The 15145-nt window shown below is 33.1% G+C and overlaps 1 protein-coding gene across 1 annotated transcript in view; it reads left to right on the top strand.

The window, feature by feature from the left end:
- The window catches only part of aos (protein argos), a 49005-nt gene that overhangs the window by 17708 nt on the left and 16152 nt on the right, over positions 1-15145 (top strand). The window contains exons 3-4 of the mRNA XM_089105961.1: positions 4525-4689; positions 13085-13300. Of these exons, the coding sequence (XP_088962087.1) occupies positions 4525-4689; positions 13085-13300 (381 nt within the window). The remainder of the gene's footprint in view (positions 1-4524; positions 4690-13084; positions 13301-15145) is intronic.

The raw sequence follows: 15145 nt of genomic DNA, 5'->3' as shown, positions 1-15145 counted from the left end.
AAAAGATTTTCTGAGCCGGGCATGAACACAGGAATTTATTTAGGGGTAGGGGACAAAATTGCTAAAAACAAGTTAGTTATACGGGAGAATTTGTGGGAAATATCTTAAATATCTTGAAATTTCAAGGCGCCACGAGCCTGAAGTCCGCCATTCAATTACACTCTGATTCTCCATGGATATGATATTCCTTCTTTGAGCAAGGACGCCAATTCACCGAATTGTAGGGAGGGAGAAGGGATTTTTGATTTTTCAGAAACGAAGACAGAAAGTTTTTTTTTTGAAAATCTAAGCGAAATGGGCTCGCCTCTCCTAATTGGTACTCCTGTTTTTCAAGAACAGCTTTGCAAACGACTTCTAGCATTTTTTTCAAAAATGTGAAAATATCATTTACGCCCTTTAGGCTTGACAGCGATAACTTTCAAAGTACGGAAACACATTATGTTTATACCACAACAAATGATAGCTGTCATAGCATGACGTGGAAAATTCTAGAAAGCATTAGTTTTAAACAGGCTTAGCATAATTAAGCGAAGGCGCTGTGGTAAGCAATCGACCTGACCCCAACCCGCAAGACCCCGCATCCGTGTTGCGGGTAAAGAAGTCGATCACTTTACCGCAATTACTAGCGACCTTTTGGAAAATCATGCAACTATTCTTGAATGTTGTTGACAATCAACGCAGTTAAACGCACTTCCTGTTTTTTCCTTTACTTTATGTATTATGATGATAAAGAGGAAAAAAGATATTCTGAAGCCAGGCATAAAGAATGTGAAGAATTCAACTTTCTAGTTACTGACTTTTTTCCTTCTTAATAAAAAAAACACAGCGAGTTTAATATGAGGTATTTTCAAGTTAGTACTTGGGGGTCAGTGAATGTTTCTGTAGGTCGGAAAGTTGACTGGGTTGTTCCCAGGGACGGATTTAGACCTGTCAGAACACGGGGCAAGAATGGTATTTTGCGCAACCCTGTCAACAAATGCAATATAAATATCAGATTATAGTTATTTGTTCTCTATATTTTCTCAGTGTATATCCTAATTTGTGCACCGAGTTTCAAGAAAAAGTTTAAGATTTCGCATAGCAACATTTTAATGGTGCCACAGGACATACAAATTAAATTATATACCATCAGTATTATCCTGTATAAAGGAAAAGCAGGTCACTCTCCAAATGGGGTGGGAGAATGCCAAAAATGTCAGGGGGTGGAGGCAAGATTTTTCTGATTTTTTAAATGTAGGTATAAAAAAGTATTTTCAAAATCTAGGGAGTGATGTTTTTTCGGTACTTATCTGTTATAGCGTCTATCTTAAGTTCTTCATCGAAGTAGAGCCTGTTTCTCTGACTAATCCTAGTGAAATGTCACAAAATATGGTGAAAATATAATAGCCTACTGTAGAAACAAATTTGGGCTACATATTTGTGCATTAGGGGGGGGGGGGCGGGGGTGGTAAAGTATAGCGGGTCTACATTCAATATGTGTTGGGTACAATTATTCTGCATATTACGAAGTAAAATTGTTTTCTATCTTAACACTGTCTGAATACTTTACCTCCACCCCCTCCCTAATGTGCAAATATATAGCCCAAATTATGTATTTCCCATCTGTTTTGTCACTTGTCTTTGTCTTGTCTTACGCTAACCTGAAAGAAACTAACCAATAAACCCGTTCTATAGTGCATGAGTGAATGACGAACTTAACATAGGTGCTATAACAGACAAGTGCCGTTTTTTCGACTTTTGTAATACAAATACCAAAAATGAGGTATTTTTCAAAATACAGGGGGGGGGGCAATTGCTACTAATGCTGGCACACGCACAGGATCATTTTTGGGGTCGACCAACACTAAACAAAAACTGTATTCATAATTTGAATAAGAAGTGTCCTTAAATTAGGGAGAATTTAGGATTTCAGAGGGCCCGGACCCCGAGACCCACCCCCGACCCAAATGGTACATTTCTGTCACTCATATTGTGCACCACCTGAGGGGCATAATTTTAAAAGTGGCAACCCCTCGTTGACATGGTACGCTTGAATCAAGCTTTAATTAAATGTCAGTCTTATGAAGCGATTTCTGTCGAAACTTCAACCCGACTATAACGGTTATAAAATTTTGTGCTGAAATACGGATTTCACGTTGCTCGGTGAAAACATATATTCTCATATGGGCTCATACTCACTTCACTTAAACTTAGGGCCTGAGTTGAAAATTTCGCTTCTCTAGCCGTGGCAAAATTGTATTTAAAAAAACAAAATATTACTGTGTTTACACTAAAAACAATGTACGTTTGACATTATTTTCTAGAAAGGTATTTAAAGGAGTTTTTTTTATAAAAAAAAATTTCTGGGGGTGTTTAAAGAATTTCATTTTACTAAGAAATACCAGTCAGGGTTCACATAGCGATGCTACTTCTATCTTTTTTGTTAAGAAAATGCACCTCTTCAGGCCAAAATGCATCTCTGTAGACCTTATCTTTAATAGTTAGAGCTGGCAAACGCGTAGAGTGAACTTTGGTCCTATACGGAATTATCGTCATTTTACAATTTCCTCCCTTAATTCCTCTAATCTTAAGAAAAATTCCCAGATTGCGTTTGCTGTTTTGACAAATTTATCCTTTTCCTCCATTGTTGCCAGTTGCTTGGTCTTAAGTTGCGCCGCCTAAAAGTGAAAATGTGCCGAAAGCTCCATTTTTCGAGTGAAAATGAACGATTTGCCCTAAAAAAAAATGTGCCGATTCGAAAAATTCAACGCACAACCACCTCAAAAAAGCGACAAATGGCGCAAACGTGCCACATCTGGCCACTCTGTCTTCCTCCTAATGCACAGGCCCCCAGAGCGACACTTTTGCTTTTTATTCTAAAAAGCTGGACAGACTCTGCGTTGTCTTGTGGTATATGTAAGTACTAAGGACAGCGTAAGGAAGTGTGATCGCTTGAATTAGTTTAGTAGAAACTTGCACGGCCATATGAAAATTAGGAAAAATTGGAAATCCAATTTCTAATAAAAAACAACCTCCACATGAATCTATGCAATTTTTGGTAATAAAGGGCACTGAATTTAAATAAAAAGAAACGTGGGTCAGAAATTAGCAAGAAATAAGCCACAATAATGTTATGCCAACAGTTTCAGAAGGTACAGTTGTCTTTGGGAACCAAGTGATTTGTAGTGTTTGAATTTTTACAGACAGAAGCATCTCCGAATTTAACTAATTAGTTTTGCTTATTTAGTTTCACGGATCGACGTGGCAACACTGCTGAAAATCTCCTATAGCAACTTCATGATTTCGAAACAACCGAAAGAAAAATCACCAAAATCGGGTATGAATATATATAATATGGGTCCAGGGCGGGTAAATCTTTTGATTTTGGTGTCCTGGGTACTTTTATAAGGTAGGTGTGCGAACTATAACCTGGCTTTTTCACAGATAAGGCCGGGTTTTTAGTTGTATTTAAATCGTGCATTAATATCTATAATTTGTAAGATATAGAATTAATTTGGCCAAGCGCCAAAAAGTTAAATTAAGCGAGATTGAATTAGCTTAAACCCTTCCAATATATCCACAACTCTGACATCGAAAATATTCATTTTTATTAAGACATAATTTCGAACAACTTTCGAACATGATTTCACAACTTCATAATTTCTAAACAACCAAAGAAAAAATTATAGAAAATCGTGGTCCTCGAGTATGAATAGACTTACGATGGGTACAGGGGGGGGGGGTATGTTCTTATTTTGGTTTCTTGGGTAGTTTTATAGGGTACATGTGCAAAGGCAGTGTTTTTAGTCTGTATGTAAACCCCCTAACCTGAACCCTGCATAAATATCTATAATTTGCAAAACATGGAGGCTTAAAGAATAAAATAAGTTTTCCAAGCCTTCAAAAAGTAATAAATTGAAATTAAAATAGCTTAAACCCCTGCAATATATCCGTAACTCTAACAGCGAAAATATTTATTTTTATTAAGTCAAGCTAAAAAATTTGAATAAATTAGAATAAAAAAAACGGTAAAAAAATGAGCTTAGTTTAAAGATTCCTTGTTAGAAAGCTGGCGTAATTCGTTAATTCGTATATATTTTTCTATCATATTTTAGTAAAATATAACTTTAATAGTTTTAAAACTAAAATAAATATTATAAAACTGTAAAAATGAACACAAAAAACATAATAAAATAATAAAGAGATATATTTTAAATTAAAACAAATATATGCACAATTTGAATAAATTCTAAAGTTTTGTATTTCTAGATGATGGTGGTGTTAAGGTAGGAAACGGGTGCATTATTTTCTAAAATAAAGTGCTCCTTTCTCTTTTCTTCATCCTTCATCTTTTTCATCATTCTTTTCTTCATCTTCATCTTCGTCCTTTCTCTTTCTCTTTCGAGCCAAGCTGTAATGAAAACCAGTTTTAAGCGCCTAAGTTTTGCAATTATTGATGATTTTGAGGAAATGAGGGAGACGGAGCTAGTGTCAATTATTGTTTGTTTCAGTCCTATTGACTGCCATCTTTTTAGGTTTCTGAAGACGAGACTCCCCATTTGTGCCCCATATAGTGTTTGCAATAAAGTAGATACGTATGATACGCCTTGGATAGAGAGACAGTGTCGGTGTTCAAATGAAGCCGCTTGTTCAATGTCTTTAGACTCACGAGATGGGCACACAATAATGGACAAAAACAGGCAACTCAAGGTAATTTAAGCCACTTTTTAATTTGGCGTTTAACAGACAAAACGTCAAATGAATTTACCAACTATAAACTCCGTTCTATTATACTGTGTGGAAAAAAATTCTTCTCGCATTTTCATTGGTTGATCTGTTTTCCGGTTTGTCTGTAAGAGAAAAAACGAGAAAACGGCATAAGTTTTTCAAGTGAAAGAGGTCATGGCAAACATATCTTCAAACCGGGGTTGCCACTTGCCAGGTTAAAATCAAAATCAGCTGAAGCAAAACTATAGATTGAGAATATAAATATATGCAAGACCAGATGCGTGTGAATGATATTTTTTCGGAAGAAGGAGGGGAAAAACAAAAAATTCGGGGGGGGGGGGTGAGGTGAATAATAAAAATTAATTAATTTGCCAATTTAAAAATATAAAACACCCTGAAATTCAAGGAAATATGGTGTTCCAGGGGGACCTAGAGCCTCTCTTGTCAGTTTTGTGGTTCTTGAGTGTTTTTTGCTTCTTTTTTTCCTCTGAAGTAGAAAAGTCAATAAAACATTTCATTTCAAGAGAATTATGAAAAAGTACACCTCAATTTGGTACAAAAAGAGTATAGTTTTATTTGAATTAGATGGTCAGCATTTACTGTCACACACGTGGGATGGGAATCCAAGGGTGTATCTAGGATTTTGTTCGGGGGGGGGGGGGTTAAAGATCTACATAAACGCTTCAAATTTGTTATTATAGTTACTTTTTACGAGCCAGTAAAAATGTTGGGGGGGGGGGTGAAGCCCGGTATCCCCCCACCCCTGGATGCAGCGTTGCCTCAAACCCATACGTCTCGGAATTCTTATAACTTTTGAACCTTTTTTTACATTTTCTGTATATTTTTTGCCTTTCTTGAGTTTTTTTTTTACATTCTTCTCCCCTAAATCTTCGCTTTTCTCGAAATAAATTTCTATGTACTCGGCCACATTTAAGTTTCATTTTAGAAGATTCGAAGTCACATCATAAGAAACAAATTGTTAATTGACCTATTTATAGATCAATTCAATCAAATCCATAAGATAAACAGTTGTAAAATGAAAAGAAAAAGTTTAATGGCTAATTTTAACTTTATTGCACAGATTATTTCCCGAAAAATTGTATGGATTTTGTATGTGTGTATTTTTTTTCAAGTTTTGTGGTTTTTTTTTCAAGTTTTGTATCAGAAAAACCACAGCCCCTCTCCTGGTGAATTCTGGCGTCCGTGTGTAGGCTATATATTTAGTTCCTATTTGTATAATGTAGTTTGAATGTTTTATGATTAGTCTTTTTTAGTAGTTATTAGTTTTATGATTTTCGCTCCCATTTTTGCTCCATTTTTGAGGAAAAATAAGGATTTGTATTGCTACCAGAAATTAAAGAATGTTTAATTCCACTGGAAATTTAGTTAAAATTAAAAAATTAGATTGAGAAAAAAACTGCATTGGATATTCCTGTTTTAAAAAATGATAGTAATGGTACAGTCCTTTATTTTAATGGCATCATTAACCAATAAGTTATACTTCCTTCAATTCTGCAGCTTTTTGCTCAAAAATGCTGTTTTTTGCCTCCTGTTAAGGAAAAATTAAGGATTTCATTTTTATCAACTCCAAGGATTCTTAAATCCCAATGAAATTTAATTAAAATTAAGAAATTAGATGGATAAAAGTTTTTCTCAGCTCTTATTAAAAACAATGGTTAAGCTTTTTCACAGTTACAGGAAGTTTTTCATTTTTTTCTGGAATTATTTTATACAAAAAACTGTTGAGGTATTTTAATTTGCAGTCCCTTCTCTACTCCCCTTTTAATAAAAAATTTTTTATTACTAGATCTGATAATTGATTGCTTTGAATATACCAATGCAAAGAAAAAAGACTATGATGAAGTTTCACCAGTACGCAATTCCACAGGAATGCGCCCCCTATATCTCCCCCCTAGATTTTGAAAATATCTTTTTGGGTAATTCTCATTGAATTTTTTTTTTTTGGTATTTTCATTGAAAAATGAAAAAGTAACCCTACTTCTAAGTTTCCCTACTTCTAGATTTTGGAATTGTTTACCCCTCCACCTCTAATTTTTAGTATAGTTATGCCACCTCCTCTGCGCTGTCAGGAAGTAATCTTTTTGGAATTTTGCAGGTTTTTTTTATAAAAGAAGTATGATTTTAGTCCTATCAAGGAGGCTTTTTGGTATTTTCATTGAAAATATAAAAAAAATAAGTTTTCCCCTCTTAGATTTCGAAAAATATTTTCTGATCTCCCCCCCCAAAAAAAATGTATTATGCATTGTCAGAAAGTCTGTCTAAAATATTTTTTTGTTATTTTTACTCCTTTCGTGAAATAATTAAGGATTTTCATTTCTGCCGGAAGTTCAAGGATTTTTAAACTCCGTTAATATTTACAATAGACTGTGAGGTTTTACAGTCCCCAGTTTTACTCCCCTGTTAATGAAAAATTAAGAATTTTCATTTCCGCTGCCAAAAAAGGTCAATATATTTTTGTCGGCCATTCTCACCAACCATTAAATGGCTGAAAAAGGTGCTTCCACCGATATACTATTTCTTTTTAGATTTTGTTCAGAAATAAATCATAATTTATGCCCCTTTTTTCATCGATAGTCTGTTCACTATTCTTGTGATAAAGAAAACGCCACAAAAGTCGATAACTTTAGTAATCATCTTACTAGTGACCTCCTCTTAGTAATCTTCCTCCTCTTTAGTAATCATCTTAGTAGTGACCTCCTCTTAGTAATTTTTCTCCTTTTTAGTAATCATCTTAGTAGTGACCTCCTCTTAGTAATCTTCCTCCTCTCTAGCAATCATCTAGTGTAGTAAAAATTAGATATTTGGATTTTATTTCCTCAACTTTCTAGTCTAGCTCGAAAATCAGTTTTTATTGTACTTAGTTATGTGAATCTCTAAAACCTTTTCCAATTTCTTTTCAAAAAATATCCCTATTAAAAATTTATCTTCAAAATAAAAATTCATTTCACGAATTCATTTCATATAAGTACCAAGGTTAATAAAATTGAAATCTGACTGCTTGAATTGTTTAAGTGGAAATCATACGACCGTATATTTCTTAAAAAAAAAAAAAAAAAAAAAAAAAAAAAAAAAAAAATTAGGGATTCAATGTTTAATGAAAAAGCCCACGCCTCCATGTCGAGTTATATAATTTTTAGATTATCCAGGATTTCAGGATTGGGAGGGAGGTTACAAGCAAAAATTTTTAGGAACGCATCAAATATTTATTTATATTAATTTCTCTTTTACGACTCGGACAAACATATAGTGAGGAGGGGGTTCTAACATCCTAACACCAACCCCTCCCCCCTTGATATGGCCTTGAGCGGTGCCAAATTAAGAAAAAGCTTGCATACGGACGAAAAGCGAACGATAAACCAATTGATTTAGCGTAATTATTTTCACGATTCAACGTGGCAACACTGAAGAAAATGCGACACTGCCTTAATAAATTCATCATTTAGAACATCCAAAAGAAAAATATTTTCATTTAGATATACTTGGACTTTAGGGAAATTCTTGAACAGATATTTATCCTATATCCTGTCGCTATCATCGTTTTCATTATAAGCTCAAACTCTATTAAATAAACAAGAGAAAATTGGGAATTCTCTAGTGTAAATATGATATATTATTTTTATCTTTCTTTGAATATAAATATCTGGCGCAATTATTGGGCTCCTATATTATAAATAAAACTATTATAAATAAAATTGCATAAAAATTATGTAAAGAAAAACTAATAGGCCTAGAAAATACTAAAAAAAAAAAAAAATACAGCAATAGTGGATCTCAATTAAAAAACTAATAATTGTTAAACGTTGTTTACGTTTTTAATGAAATTTGCTTATAGTAAATATGGAAATTACTAAATAATAGTAAATATGAAAATTAACTTTAATAATTAATAAAGAGTATAATTGTAATATATATGGATTGAATATATATTTTTGCTATAAATATGAAAATTGAGAAAAACGAACAGACCTAGAAAGAAGTTGGAAAAATTATTCTGTATAGCCACTACACTCCCTATCAGTAATAAAGAATCCGTAAAGAAAATAATAAAAGTTAAAATTTTGTTTACGTGTTTAGCGAACTTCAATTGATGCAAACGTGAAAATTATATAGTGTATAAATAAAATATATGATATTAATAAACAAAATGTATTAACCATTAGTTAATCATTTTTAATAGTTAATAAGAAACATAATTGTGATAAAATAGAATAAACATATAGTTTTATTAAAATAAAATTATATGAAAATTAAGAAAAACTAACAGATCTAGAAAGAAAGTTGGAATAATCATTCCGTATACCCGAAACATTCCCTATCAGTAGTAAAAAGGTACTTGTTAAATTTCCGGAAAACACTCAAGATGTTTGACCTGTGTGATCTGAGAAAAACCGGCTTTTTTTTCGGTTATAATTAGCTTAGTATCAGTGAGTTAAGCTACGATGCAGGTATATTCTAATTGAATATTTATTATATAGATGTGATTAGGTTAGATATTTAATATGATGCGTTCTGCGCATTTCCATAATTTTCTTCTGTATTTTCTATAATTTTGTTAATAAAGTATTATATTTTGGTATATTTCATTATGATTAATCTAACTAATCATTATGATTAAACTAACTTCAGTTCTTGAGCGTTTTCGGGATATTTAACAAGTACCGTAAAAAATATTAGAAGTTTGAATGTTGTTTAAGTTTTAATGAACTCCGGTTGACGCAAATAGGAAAATTATGGAGTCTACAGACGAACTCGCAGGCAGCCAAGCCCTGATACAACTATAATTGCGCAAGCGCAAGGCTTCTCGAGCACTAACTTCCGGTCATTTATTGAGAAATTTTCATGGCTATTATCCTCAGCTCTTAATTCAAAGTGCTACCTTAGTTACGCATTCAACTTTTGAGAAAAATGTTTTATAAATTAACCATCTGTTCCTTGGATCCTGCAACTATAAATCATAGTAGATGGTATGATATCAAAAGGATCTTTAGATAATTACTGTTGGATTAAATCTATTCTGAAATTGGTTATGGGACCATTTGAAGGAAACCCTAAACAATTCTTAAAACTAATTTTAAACAATTTTAAATATTTATGTATCTCATTCTTGAGGGCGCCTTGTTTCAATTTAGTCCCCTCCCCCTCCAAAAAAATGGAATAATACACAATACAGTTTATATATTGACATTGTATAGTAGCAGTGGCAAGTTTCTATCGGGTTGTGGGGGGGGGGGGTCCGGGTTTGAACCTCACCAAAACTTTTGTCCGACTTTTTAAAAAAGTAGAAAAAACCCTATAAACAAATTTTGGTACTCGTGTACTAAACGCACTCTTTTATATACGGCATTGCAAACCAGTCACAAAATAGACTGAGACGCGTGATGAAAAATAGGTTTACGCTGGCTTGTGGGATCTAAAGAAAGGCAAGAACTATATTTTAACTGTTGTTTTTGGAGGTTTAGGGGGGGGGGTTTCAGAAGGTACCTAGGTTTGGTTAGGTTACGTATTTAATATATGCTATGATTTACCCCCCCCCCCCCAACCCCTTAATGTGCAAATATATAGCCCAAATTTGTTTCTAAGCTGTTATATATTCATCCTATTTTATTTCATTAGCATTAACCAAACTAGCACTATATAAAAGAGTGAGTTTAGTACGGGAATACCCAAATTTTTATGTGTTTTGTAAAGTTTTGTTGCATCATACCCTCTCCTCCAAAAAAATACCCCCCCCCCACCCGGAACAAAAATCCTGGATGTATCCCTGAGTAGTAGTAACGATTTATTTAAAAAAAAAAGATTGCATACAAAATCAATCGGTACCACGTCAAAAGTGTTGCTTGCAAGGCCAGCGAGGATGAGCTACTAACAAGATAAAACAAACAAACAGATATAAAAGCAAAATAAAAAACAGATAAATAAAAAAAAACAATAAGGAGTTGGAGTCTAAAACCATGGAGCGAGGAATAAAAACATGAATAATATACACACAATAAAACTGCATAATATCATAATCTTGTAGCAACACTAACCCTAAACAAATGATCAAAACAAACAACTTAATAAACAAACAAATTATTGTTCTCAATACATTGACATAAAGTCTATTCATATTCAATTTCACTGTTTTGAAGCCTTACATACTGAGCAGCAGTGGCGGTTCTGGCCTCTCTTGCAACTGGATTAAAGTCTTTATTACCCCCCCCCCTCCCCCTGTCTTCCAAAAATTTTAATGCCAAATTTTAACAAAATTATCATTTATTAAAAATGTTTCATTTATTAACAAAATTTTTATTTAGATCTGACTTTTCTAACTTATTTATTTGATTATGTATTTAACATTTTACGCTCCTAAAATTCCTATGCCCGGGGCAAATGCCCCTCTACTCTCCACCTAAAACCACCTCTGCCAAGCAGCCCCATATGTAGTTTTAAATTGATTTATGTCATTCTTTAACACTAAGGCTAAGCTTATGATTTATATGTTTAACACTTATACTGTTATTCTTTTTCTTCTCGCCATTCGCCACAAAGAACTCACTTTTATCACCTTTCTTATAAAGTGGCTTAATTGAGGTTTTCCTAAAATCGGTAAGTACTTCCGCTTTTTCAAAAATCATTCATAATATTCAGTAACTTATTTCTAACCTCAGGAGACACCATATTTAGGATACTCATTTACCACACTATCAGCACCTGGAGCCTTATTATTTTTTAATCCTTTTAGTACTGTTGCTAATTCGTCCTCACAAAACTAATCTTCTTTCCCATCCAAGGTATCACAAACTTATTCATTTTCCTCTACATATTTTCCTGCAACACTATTTCGGTTAAGCAAATTCCCAAAATGTTCGGCCCATCCCTCTTTAGTTTTTTCCTTATCGGTAATTGCGACCCCATTCCTATCTTTAACTGGGCCAAGTCTGGATTGACTACCCCCTCTCAATTTGTTAACGTGCCAGTACATTATTTTACTATTATGCCGTCTAGCTGCATCTTCTAGATCCTCGGCAACTTTATCCATGGCCTCCATTTCACATCTCCTTAGTTCATATTTTAGTGCTTGCTCTGGTATTGAATATCATTATGTTGGATTATCTATTTCAGTTTCCGTTGGTTTTTGGTTTCATTTATTTATTGATAGCAATTTCTGTTCCTTTTAATTTTGAATTATTATAAGACTTTATTTCTGCTTGTCTTGATTCTTTATCCTACTTTCTGTTCGTTTTGGGTTTCGGTTATTCATTGATAGTAATTTATGTTTTTTTTTTTAAGTTTAAATGATCATAGAACCACAGGGTCGTATCCATATTCATTTTTGCTATGTTTTTACGAGTCGGGCAAACATTCCGGGGGGGGGGGTTTAAACCCCTAAACCCTCCCTGGATACGGCCTTGATAGGACATATTTTTTCTCGTTTTAGGTTTAAACTTTAACTTTTTTTGAAAACTTTCTTTTCCGAAATTTATGTAAAATCGTATGTCCCTGCAATAATTTTGATGTAGCCAAGTGGCCCCCAATTAAATTACAATGACTGACTCTGAAAACTCCTAAAATGTTTTGCGGTCCCCTTAAAACTAAAACTAAAAATATACATATATAGAAGATTGTATAAGTTTGTGACGTACCATCCAATACTAATAATCAGATAAATGAAGATGGATATAATTTAAAAAATAATTTCATAAAATAAATCCATATGATTTTATAAAAACGTTACAGATGTTTCCTTACATCTGTAAGGAAACAGATGTTACCTTTAGCATGTACAAACTAAAAATCTAAAAAGATCATCGCAAATAAAACAAGGAATATTGGGCTTCACCTCAAGCCTCTATGACCCCTAAAGGTCTGCGGAAATCCCCATTAACCCCCAAAGGTCCACGGACAACAGTTTGGAAACCACTTGTATAGCAGACATTGGAAAAACCTAATAAGCGATCTATTTAATTAAAACGAACTGACATACTGAATAACTGATTAAAAAGATTAATAATATGGTAAAACTTTATAGAAAATAAAAAAATTGTTCCGAATAAAATAATAAAAGTCCGAATATTTGGCTTTACATCAGAAGTCTTTATCGACGGAGAGAAAAGAAAAGACAGAGAAAAACTAGCTTAAAATCTAAATTGATGAGAAAAATACCAAAAACAAGAAAGCATAAATAAAAGACATTAACTCTATAAAAAAATAAAAACGATCAAAGTTTCACATTTAAATAAGTAAAAAAATATAAATTTTTACTTATTTAGAAAAGAACAGAAATAGCCAGGATGGCTGCTAAATTTATTTGAATTGTTTTTAATTAAATTATTTATGCCATTTATATCTGAATATTGCACTCTTTTATTTCTAGATATGCGAGCCAGTGAAAAAATTACCCAAATGTGAGTTTTTTCGGAATATTGCGTGGACGTATATACTATTTCCAGAAAACAAAACGCAACAAGTCATTCACTGCGTTTGTCCAAAGAATAGTAAGGCCTATTTTGTTGACAGACCGCAGCGTTATTTGACGGGAGATGGCGATGCGATTGGAATGGAGTTTTCATATGTGTGCTCCCCCCCAACGGTAAGTTGATATACTCCTTGTGTTATTAATTTTCAGCCGTTCTCTTTGATCCAGACTGCAAGGCCCGTATCCAGGGGGTTAGGGATTTGACCCCTCCCCCCCCTCCGAAATGTTTGTTTGACTCATCAAAACGCAAAAAAAATGAATACAACAAATTTGCAGCTAGAAAAAATATGTGACCAGACCGTTAAAAGCAGCTAGAACTAGAGGTCTTAAATTTGAGTTTGAACTCGGCCACGCCGCCAGTTTTCAGAAACGACGCTAAAAATATCAACTTATTGCTCATTTTAACTCTTCAGTATTAAGAACTTTGGCAACCCTGAGTACAAATGAACTGCTTCGAAAAATAGTGGATGTGACTCGAAAATATTATGGTCAATTCTACCAGACTCCGCAGATATGTCCATATTTCCGTAGTAATGAGTAACTACGAAGCGATTTAATCAAATACAGTAAAATGATATAAATAAATCATAAAAGGAGTTAAATATAAGTATAATTTATTATTTAAGATAATTTAATATATCGTATTAGTTTGATTAGATTATTCAGTTTATAACACAAATTAATTAATAATAATTTAATTATTACTTAAAAAGTAATTTAATTAATAATTTAATTATGATTCACGTATTTACAGGTTGCCATCATTTTACTTGAAATTTTAATACTTGTAAGTTTATTTTAGTTTACGTTAATTAAAAAGTTACTTTAAAATGACATGACATTTCATACTTAGTTTTACACTAGTTAAAATTCATAAAACCATCGTATTCATCGTCTAAGGTCATCACAATCACAATCACCATGAGCAAATAATTCAAAATTGAAAAAACGTGAATTGAGATAGAGATTCTAGCTCTGATCAAAAATATAAGGCTTTCTAGGAACATTTTATTTATTTCTTTTCAAAATTTATTAATTGCGCATCCAGAAATTCTATTTTGCTGTTACTATGTTGACCTTCCCATAACGTAACATACGCAAATTCAAATTCTGATAATCCACAATTAATTAAAATCCGCAAATTAATTAAAATTCTAAAAAGGGCTCGGGTCTACAAGACGTTCCCTATGTTATGGAGTGATTCTGCTCCTTAAGATTACTTAACGCAAAGTTAAGTCTTATGGACACCTGAGTATTATACCAACCACGCTGTTGTTCTTGATCTGCTTAAAACTGGTTTCTCTATGTGCACTCGGAGATAATTAGCTTAGCCTGAGTGAGATAAACTACTATACAGGTAATTTTTATTAAATATTTAATATATAGAGTTGGTTAGGTTAGGTATTTAATATAATGTGTTCTGGGCAGCCTGCTTTCCACAATTCTCTGTTGTAGTTTCCATAATTTTGTTACTAAAGTATTATATTTTGGTATATTTCATTATGATCCATCTAACTTCTCTTCTTGAGTGTTGTCGGTATAATAAGTAAGTACCGTCTTATGCTGTGCTATTGTGAAAGGTATTACGGCATAGTGTGTAATAACCATCAAATTTTAAGTCTACCGGCGAATCTCCACTGCAACCTTCTCCCTGGCAAATATGTTGTATAATTTTATGTTGCTTTATTCTCATTTGACTCGATCTAACTACCGTCAATGGTACAAACCTCTCTGGCTTGGGGGTAGTTTATGGTGCGCAGTTTTTACTTTTATTCATATAAATATGCAACTTTTATATATACTTGTCAAAATTCAACTCTACGGATCTTTGCGAGCAGAGAAAGCTCATTAAAACTCCGAAATTTCAGCCCCCTTCCCCCAAGATTATATGTGTCGCCGAGTGCAGGATGCTAAATCGTAATGATAATAAATCTATTATAAGCTAAATAAGGTCATATA

The sequence above is a fragment of the Artemia sp. Qi Xiang Cuo genome, chromosome 20 (genome assembly GCF_049724085.1).
Source record: "Artemia sp. Qi Xiang Cuo chromosome 20, ASM4972408v1, whole genome shotgun sequence".
Lineage (NCBI taxonomy): Eukaryota > Metazoa > Arthropoda > Branchiopoda > Anostraca > Artemiidae > Artemia > Artemia sp. Qi Xiang Cuo.
Note: the sequence above shows the minus strand (reverse complement) of the source record. Positions and strands in the feature narration are given on the sequence as shown.